The sequence below is a fragment of the Durio zibethinus genome, chromosome 19, assembly GCF_047325235.1.
Source record: "Durio zibethinus cultivar Kanyao isolate XHJ-2024 chromosome 19, ASM4732523v1, whole genome shotgun sequence".
Taxonomy (NCBI): Eukaryota; Viridiplantae; Streptophyta; class Magnoliopsida; order Malvales; family Malvaceae; genus Durio; species Durio zibethinus.
The window spans coordinates 7,042,248-7,051,616 of record NC_143180.1 but is presented as its reverse complement, the minus strand read 5'-3'; the positions used below and the strand labels follow the sequence as shown (position 1 = coordinate 7,051,616).

The window sequence follows — 9,369 nt, the reverse complement described above, 5'->3', positions numbered from 1 at the left end:
AAAAAAAAAAAAAAACTAAAAACAAGTAAAAAAGAAAAAAGCTAATATTGGGTGTTACTTCACATCTCATATTGAGATTAAAATAAAAATTTTTAAATTAAAATAAAAAATTCATCTTATTAATACACACACATGTGTATACATATATACATATATATATATATATATCTAAAATTAGTGTACTTTTAAAAGATTAGCTCCACAAAAGAAACCTCTATAAAATAAAAAATTAAAAAATATAAATAAAAAAACTTAATATGTGACATTTAAAAGGCTTTAAAAAAAATTAAAATATTAAAAAAATCTATTAAATGTAAAAATTAAAAATTAAAAAAAGTTTTGCATCGGCACGTATGAAGATAAATTTACAACGTTTATATTTATTTATATAGGAATCTTTTATAAAAAGAAAAATTCATAAAAGGGCACAAGCTACAACACTAATATGCCCTTTGTCTTTATATTCATTAGTTCATTTCTGAATTCCGATAAACTTATTGCGTATATATTATTATTATATATATAAAACACACGACAGAGCTTTATAGATGAGAGACAGAATCAGAAAACGCAAATAAAAAAGTTGAGAGGAAAAGGAAAAGAAGAGGCTTCATTCCTCTCCAATTTTGAAGTTTAAATCTTTCTACTTTTGATTAACCTTAAGATTGCTTTTCCTCTTTGGAAGCTTCAACTGTTCTTCTAGCGTTGTTTTGGTAAGTGATTTCCCTCTTTTCAATTATTGATTAAATAGCTCTGTTTAATTGAATAAATCAAAGCCAAAAACACATTTTGATTTCTGGGTTTTTGTTTTTTTGGTGATTTTTTAACGTGGGTATTGATTTAAATGCCTGATCTTTTTCGTTTAATGGGTTGTTTTTCTTTTGGCTTATTGAAGATTCCAGGTTGTGATTTTGACGAATTTATGCTTGATTTTTTCCTGAGATTTTTTTAGGGTGAAACTGTTTAGCTCAAATTTTGAAGAGGAAAAAAAAACATTGCTTGAAGAAACAAATGGTAAACTATGAAATTAAACCCTGTGATGGTTTTTGAATTATCCATGAAACATTGTGTGGGAATGGTTTGGCATAACTAGAAGGTTTATCTACACAGTAGAGATCAAAGGCCACAGGAACTTAGGTAGATCCTATGGAAAGAATTTGGCACATTCTTGTTAAAATTAAGTTTGCAAATTTGGGTTCTCAAGCAATTAATGGTATAGTTTGAGTTTTTTTTTTTTTTTTTTTGCCCGTACAACAGTGAAAAGTTTGAACTGTAAAACCACCACCGCCATGAATAAGGTATATGATGGTGAGTCTTGTTCAAACTGGGGATTGGTGTAATTGTAATTGTTTCTGTTTACATTACTTTCTTAGGGAATAGAGTGGGAGTTAAGAAAATGCCAATTTGGTACATTAATTGTTGGAGTGAAATTTGCCATTTCCCTTTAGAATTTGGCACTTTCTTGTCAAAATTAAGTTTTCAAAGTCCGGTCCTAAAGCGTTTGTGGGGTATAGTTTGATTTTTGCCTGTACAATAGTGCATGGTTCGAAATATAGAACCACTAGCAGCCATGAATAAGGTGTGTGATGATGAGTCTTGTTCGGACTGGGTGTCAATATTATTGTAATTGTTTCTGTTAACATCACTTTCTCAGGGAATATAGTGGGAGTTAAGAAAATGCCGATTTGGGACATTGATTATAAGAGCCATTTCCCTTTATAATTGGAAAAATGACTAGTTTGTTAAATGCAATAGTCAGATAGGTCATTTTTGGTTAACCTTTTCTTTCCAGATGACATATAAACTAATGTGAAGATATCTGCATTGATAAGTTTTCTTTTAAATAAAATATGATATTCCCTATATTCTGGCAAATTTTTTCTTTTCTGTCTCTTTTCTTGTTTAAAATTTCCCCTTTGTTATGCCTTTTCCATTTGTGATTTTTGACGAACCAGTGATGAACTGTCATTCACCTTCAACAAGATGAATGGATTCTCCACTGTGGATGGCTTTGTGGAGATAACTGAATCCCTGGCAGATATGATCAAGTATGTGGCGAATGAACCCTCAGTGGGCCTTTTCTATGTTCAACAGCACACCCAACATGCAGTTCCTAATGTAGTTAATCTCAATAATCATGTTGTCAAAAAGTCTCGTGAAGCAACTTTGCACACAGAGGACTTAGAAGATTCTATCACCATGGTGAGGTCAATGAAGGAGTGTGGCTTCCCCATTGCTGATGAGATGATTAAGGACATTAGGAATTCTCTAACGTTAATGTCAGCAAAACAACCAAAGAGAGGATTGATCCACAGTCCTGTTTCAAGCTTTCAGATTAGAAGAACTAGCTCTTGGGGACCAATGTCCTGGGGTCATGGTTCTGGAAATGCCCAGCGGGATGGAACTAATTATTTTTCAACTGTAATCAAGTCAGCAAGACAAAAGGCAAGCAATTTTAAGTGGCCACAACTTGAGTCCAAGGAACAGACAGAAACCAAGCCACAGAACCTGCTTCCACGTCCTGCCCCGCCATTATCAGTTGCATCTGCCAGCACTAGTTCAATTCCTGATACAGAAGTTGATGAGCTACCCTTATCCAGTCTTATGGCAGATGAACTTCATGAAGAAGAAGAAAAGGAAGAAACTGAAGATGATGTCAATCTGTCACGTCGCAATTTATTGTTAATGTCGGAAAACTATGATGATTTCAAGGTTGATAAAGAAGCTAAACTAGAACAATGGTTGGCAGGAACTGAAGGCAAAATGGACAAAAATAAGGGAGAAAGTGATACAGGTGGGCTTTAACTTGACAGTTTTTGGATTGAAAAAGAAGCTTGAGCGCTGTAAATATTGTTGTTTGTTATAACAGTATCTCCAGAGAATGATTATATATCGTATGATTAATTGTGCGGTTTATTCTTTGATATCGAAATTAAATTGCAGTTTTCACTCACGCACTTGTAGACTGTGTGGGACATTCTGCAGTGGCAGGAGTTATATTTCCATGGCAAATTTCCACTCCATCAAACCATGAAACCTCCGCCATGCAGACATTGATTACATTACCGGACTTGTCTGCATCTTCGTTCATGCCTAAAGAAGCAGTCCAGGCTATGCTTTATAGCAAATTGGCCTAAGCCCAGAGCCAAAATGCTATTCAAGAGCGTTTTCTTATATATATATATATATATATATAAGTGTATCTTCATCTTAAGGAGAAAATGCAATGAAATAATAAAGAAAATAGAATGATACAAAATACAAATCTGCTAAAAAGAAAAGCAAAAACAAGATAGCCGAGTTGGAAATGAATAAATCTCCAGAAGTCATCAACATTCATGGACATCAATTCCTACTCAAAATAGGAGCTTTTCAAAATATTTTTGCAAATCCCATGGACATGCTATTTGCCTCAACTTCCTATACTGCCGGGTGTGCAAATAGCTATTGAAAAAATTTATGGTCTTCATGGTCAGGATGTGAGCTTAAACAATATTATTACCCCATCAGGTAGGGTAAATAGTTGGCACACATGTTGAGGTAGATATCAGTTAATTCTTATAAGTCGTCTTTGACCAGAGATTTTGATCGTGCCACAATCTTAAGGGAATAGAAAGCAGCATCTTTGCAAATGGTTTAATGTCACTGTCGGCATCAACAGCAGGTTCATCTTCTCAGTGGCATTCGTTGCAGATCACTTTGTCTGACGAGGTAAGGATGACCATAAACCCTGCAAAAGAATAGATGCATGTTCTGCTTCTCACACTGGGGTCTCACGGGAAAGCCTCAGTCATGAGAGAACAATTTTCACCATCACATCTAGTCACAACCGGCTTCATGACTGTTAAACAGTTTGTCATAGCCAAACTTTAATCACAAGAGTCAGAATTGCTGATGATACAGAGAAGTGATTCTGAAGGTCAACTCGATGCTGCAGCAAGTTGCAGGGACGTCTACTACAGGGAAATATCAATAAATGCATCCTAAGACCATTGCCAACATCTGGTCTTAGCTCAATGTATTTTTAACTTTCAGTATATAGGTTGGGAATAGAAAATTTGGTTGCAGCTTGTATAGCAACATTCTGAAGAAATCAGACACAAGCTCCAAGCATTTAAGAAGGGGATCTGCAGAATATTCTGAGGCTTAGGCTATGTCTCTGCTACTGTGAACTCTCAAGATTTTCAGGATCCATAAAGAATACACCCTCACATTCCCAGCTCATTCCTTCAATATCTCACCTTGATTTTGCCCTATTAAATGGAAGTTTTTATATTCAGATTTCCCATTTGAAAAATATTGACATATTATACAACAGACAGATGATAAAAGTAAATTTGGATAGAACTTATAATCTTGGTTTTTCCATCACAATTCACTTCAAATCAAGTAGAAACAAGTGCCGATATCGATAGTTCCCCCATAATTTTCCTAAAGAGAAAACTCTCCAAGTGAATTAGGGAAAGACAGAACAAAGGCACAATTGGGGAACAATTAAGACATTTGAAACCACAATAGCAACCGACACCACAATAGCAACCGACACCAAAAAAAAGAGTTGATATTACTTCAGGAGTAGAAAGTAAACGAACAAAAGAGCAACTGGCATAATTAACTGCATGACATAGAATTGCACCAAAATAAATGAAACTACAGAAGGAAACTAGAAACCTTCAGACATACCTGAACTAGAGGGCTCAGGAGGAGCCTGCTTTATCGCTTTTATTTCCTCCGACGTACTGCCATTTACTTCATTCACAATAGGAGGAGGAATCAACCCTTTAGTGTTGCGCACAATTTTAGCCCTTCTGCGGAAATAAGGACGAAGAATGAAGAAAAGAAGGATCAGGTAAAATTCCTTCGTTAATCATAAGGAGATTTTCAACATATATAAGAAGAATAGAATTAAAAGGTTTGGCTCTGACCTGATGAATTTTTGCTTTAAAGTGCCTGTTTTCAGCTTCGATGTCCCTTTACCAAAACCATAGAAATGTTATTTTTAGTGTTAAGACAGAAGTAGTTTTCATATTTTGAGATACAGGTATAAATAAAGGAATATCCAATGACTCTCACCTGATTTTAGAGCCAAAGAAGTCGAAGAGGGTTTTCGAACACCCCTCTGTGCTTTTATAGAAGCAATGATAGAATCAGCAGTAGGTCCCAAACCCTTCCGCCCCAGAAGCTTAATTCCCAGCCTTTCACACAGGTAGTTCAACCTCATCTCATCCCCACCTCTTACTTCTCTCAGCTCAAGTGCCTGTTGCTTTGATAACAAAGTGTAAACATGCAACTGTTGTTGCTGATTAAAATGTGACTGGAGCTGCTGAAAAAGCACCTTATTAGAATGTTGCTGATCTGTCTTTGAACCTTCCTGATTCTTCTTTCGGGGCTCACTAAATGTCACCCTCAAAATTGCTGGTGACTTTGGATCAGCATTCTTTCGACCAAAAATAACAGAAAAACTCCCGAATTCCAAATCAGGTTCTCTGAACAAATCCATAAGGAGGGAAGCACAAGAATGAGCATTATTCGATGGACTCCTGTCAATCTTTTTCTTTGCAGTCCGAGCCTTAGCAAATTGAGCCATATTTGCAGCTTCCCTGAGCCCTGTAAGAAAAGCTCCATGCATGGTAGCAGGGTATCGCCTTGTAGTGGCCTCCCCTGCAAAGAAAAGTCTTCCATCCCCCACACTTTCTGCTAATATATCATAGTCATCTCCAGATGCTCCCACTGCAACATTAGAGTATGAACCTAGGCTGAAGGGATCACCACCCCATCTGGTACAGACAGTTTGGAGGGGCTCAGGGACAGTGATTCCTTGTGGTTCATATATACCTAAATGCAATCATACAAAAAGCCTCAGGATAATTTCACATAACCAACAGCACTTAAAATTTTTGGACATAAGATATTAATCATTGCCAGTTAACATCATATATAACCAAAATAAAAACAAGTTAAAATGAACAAATATGTACTAGTATATTGATTAAGTTCACTTGATTGGTTCAAATACAAAGGACAATTTTCTCTTTCTTTATAGAATATGCACATAAGACAATGAGAAACTGCCTGCTGTTATTTACTATTCAAGAAAGTTGCAATTAAAATGAGCCACATGTCAATACATATAAAAGATATAAAGGAAAAAAGAAAAATGTATTATAATGTTAACCCTTTCTTTAGAGTATGTGAACATAACATCAATGAGAAACTGCCTGGGGTTATCAACTATACAAGGAAGTTGCAACTAAACTCAGCCATATGAGCAACCAATACACAGAAAAGATAAAAAATGCATCACAAAGTTAAATATCTGTTTTGCAGCTACTGAATGTATATCAGTATTTCAGACTACAAGACAGATTTCAAGCTTTGAAAAAAAAAAGAAGCTACAAAAAAAAGCATGTCAACACATGAAATTGAATTAATTACCCTTGAGAATTTGGAGAACCTGGGTCACTGCATCTGTAGGAGGCAGAGTCTCAAACCTATGTGCAGCTTCTCCTGCTACTAAAGCGAGTAAGAGAGGACCACCAGCAACTGTTGCATAGCTATAAAACAGAAAAAACTCCCCTCGATGGCTTGGATCTTTAGTAAGATGCCCAAAGGTATCAAGATCTGTACCCCAAAAAACATAAGGAAAAAGCATTGCAACCTTATTCAACAACCCAAATCCCAACCTCTTTATCCCATCAAGCTTCCTCTGAGGCAACTCCGGAACAAACTTGATTGACCCACTCTTTAAAACTCCAAGAGGCACCGTACATAATGCCATATCACCTTCATACACGTGACTTCCTGCCATAACCTGCACCCCGTCACTGCCATACCTAATAGTGTGCACAGTTTTCTCATACAAAATAGGCACATTTTCTGCCAGAGCCTGAACCAACCTGCCATTCCCTCCAGGCAAGAAACAATGATCCCCTCCCATGTCATATGGATCATCTTGGTCCCAAAATGCAAGTGAAAGCTTTGAAACCAATCCGGCATTTGCATATTCTAGATTTGCAAGATGCCAATTGAACAAATTAATCTCCTCTTCGGTCACTGCATCCCTATAAACCTGTCTAAAGGTCTCTAATGCAGCCCCAAGTGAAACATCCATTGAAACCTCCCCCATTAACTGCCTAAGCTTACTAGCCTTATCCAAAAGCCGATTAAAAGCTGTCTCCACCTTCATATCCGTATCTGGATCCACCAGACTCCCATCCATCCGATAAAGTGGACACTTATCCCTCACCTTAAAAAGGGAAGCACCCAATTGTTTCGCCACAATCCCTAACGGATTCCCCAACGTGCCTGTTAACACACTCCCACCTAAATCCGCAGCTGCACTCACCCTACTTCCTCCTTCCATCTTCTTCGTATAAACCCTCCCACCTGCTCTCTTCCTTCCTTCTAAAACAGTCACCTTAAATCCAAACCTCATTAACTGTCTAGCTGCAGCCAGCCCCGCCAACCCGGCACCAATTATAACCACATTATTTTTAGTTGGTTCCACTGGGATTTTCTCCTTAATTGCTGGGGCAACCCCAAAATTTATATATCCATGTGTAACTAAATAATTATAAGCAGAATCTAAAAGCGTACTACAATGTTTTGGTATAGAATCAACAAACATGTCTTTAGTCACCCAATTGGATATATTTTCGCGCCATTTCGCAATAATGTGATTTCGAATGAGAATATAGTTTACCTGCTCGATGCCACCAACGGAGGAAACGACACCGAAGTCAATTTCTTCCTCGGTGAGAGAATCAGCAGGGAATCCAGCAGAAAGAGCGGTGAGAGCCTCTGTCGTTGATTCTTTATTGATCACGATGATCTCGTCGGCAATTTTGGTTTGTGCAGTTGTCGTCGCCGTTGACGATGAGGAAATCGAATTATGGTTAGGGTTAGAGTTTGGGAGGTTGGGATTGAAGGAGCCATTGGGGAAGGCAAGGAATTGAAACGACGACTTTGAGGCACTGCGTTGAGGCCTGCCACGTCGTCGTTTTTTGGGGACTGGGAAGGAAAGGAGGTGATCAATGAGAGGAGGAACGGCATTCGGGATAGGGTTATGGATTGGGATTGGTGTTGGAGTTGGAGCTGGGATTGGACGGAAATTAGGGTTAGGGGTAGGGTTTGGTAAAGGTGGAATAAGAGTGAAATGGGGAAGAGGGAATTGGGAGAATTGATCAGGAGTTTGATTTGGTGGGTTCATCTAGTTTTGTTTCACACTAGTTACCGAGAGAGAGGGGTGAGGAAAGCAGGAAACCGGTTGTGATGGCGGAAGAAAAGGTTGTGTTTGTTTCCTGAGAAAAATTCAATTGGAACCGCAATTTAAAACGACTTGTCGTTATGCCAAAAAAAAAAAAAAGAGTCAGTTGTTACTAAACAAATAAAACGCCCTTTTTTTAGTAACCCAAACAAAAAATTTATTTTTTCTACTTTTCTTTTTTTTCTTTAATAATATCTATAACAGTATATAAAAATTATCTCCTCTTATCAATTGATGCCTAACCCAAGTTTGTATTAAAAAATAATTAGAGAGATAATTTTGGAACTATAAAAAAGAAATTTCTCAAAGAAACTTTCTAAAGTTGAAAAAAAATGAAAGCTTCCAGAGACTCACATGGGAAAAAAAAACGGAAAAGAAAAAGGAGAAAGGAACAAAAAAAAGAATAGGGGAGGAAGGAATCAACCACAAACGTCCATAGGTGACACTCTTCTGAATCGACCCACCAGTCAGCCAAACTCCAAAAGGCTTGACCCTTCTGTTTAGGTAAGTTCGAGAGTTGTGCCTATTGTAGCTGCAATGCAAGTAGTGACGTGTTAGTTTTCAAGGTTGGATGGGTTTGTTTTTGGTTCAGATTAGACGGGAAAGTAAAAGAGATAGATGTGAATCCAATATTTGAAAATGCAAATACAAATCTCATGAAAGGCAGGGTTTTGCTTTTGAAGAAATTTTTTTTTTATTTGGCTCTTCCCTCTAGCTGTGTTAGCAAATGAGAAAGAGAGAAAAAGAGATAAACAATATCCATATATCAAATTTTTATTGCAGAGAAAATAAATATGTAATTTTTTACAACGTTGACATTTGTATATGATTTTTTTTTTTTAATTGCAGAGAGAAAATTGTGAAAGACGCAATGAGCGAGAAAAAGAGGAAAATAAGAAAGGACGAGTAACTTGATTTTGACTTCGACAAGCTAACAGAGTTTTGATTCTTTGCCATGCAAATTAACACATCCATCTATCAGTACCATCCATCTAACTTATTTTTGTGATGCAATGGATGTTTTTGTATTGCTATGTGATGTTTCTATTAATATTATTAATAATAATTGTGTTTTCCATTTCATTGAATGTTGAGACAGGTTA

At 36.8% G+C, this 9,369-nt stretch overlaps 2 protein-coding genes across 4 annotated transcripts; one reads left to right on the top strand and one right to left on the bottom strand.

The window, feature by feature from the left end:
• Positions 1-454: 454 nt before the first annotated feature.
• Positions 455-2,953, top strand: LOC111310351 (uncharacterized). Of its 2 annotated transcripts, none has more exons than XM_022909726.2 (2): positions 455-713; positions 1,956-2,953. In XM_022909726.2, exon 2 carries the CDS (start codon positions 1,984-1,986, stop codon positions 2,803-2,805), a length of 822 nt encoding a protein of 273 aa, XP_022765461.2. In that variant the 5' UTR covers positions 455-713; positions 1,956-1,983; the 3' UTR covers positions 2,806-2,953. The 2 variants fall into 2 exon arrangements, with proteins under 2 accessions (XP_022765461.2, XP_022765462.2); XM_022909727.2 differs by having other exon boundaries at positions 545-713; positions 1,984-2,953.
• Positions 2,954-3,210: 257 nt separating this feature from the next.
• LOC111310350 (protein FLOWERING LOCUS D) lies at positions 3,211-8,302 on the bottom strand. Of its 2 annotated transcripts, none has more exons than XM_022909725.2 (5): positions 6,436-8,302; positions 5,074-5,835; positions 4,926-4,971; positions 4,684-4,808; positions 3,211-4,253 (listed from the first exon to the last, which is right to left on the bottom strand). In XM_022909725.2, exons 1-5 carry the CDS (start codon positions 8,207-8,209, stop codon positions 4,222-4,224), a joined length of 2,739 nt encoding a protein of 912 aa, XP_022765460.2. In that variant the 5' UTR covers positions 8,210-8,302; the 3' UTR covers positions 3,211-4,221. The 2 variants fall into 2 exon arrangements, with proteins under 2 accessions (XP_022765460.2, XP_089604629.1); XM_089748503.1 differs by lacking the exon at positions 3,211-4,253 and adding an exon at positions 4,261-4,431.
• Positions 8,303-9,369: the final 1,067 nt, after the last annotated feature.

Coding starts and splice junctions, on each gene's coding strand:
- LOC111310351 (XM_022909726.2), top strand. CDS start 1,984: ATGAATGGATTCTCCACTGTGGATGGCTTTGTGGAGATAACTGAATCC.
- LOC111310350 (XM_089748503.1), bottom strand. CDS start 8,209: ATGAACCCACCAAATCAAACTCCTGATCAATTCTCCCAATTCCCTCTT. Junction 5,836..6,435: donor GGTTCTCCAAATTCTCAAGG/GTAATTAATTCA, acceptor GATTGCATTTAG/GTATATATGAACCACAAGGA. Junction 4,972..5,073: donor TTCTTTGGCTCTAAAATCAG/GTGAGAGTCATT, acceptor GTTTTGGTAAAG/GGACATCGAAGCTGAAAACA.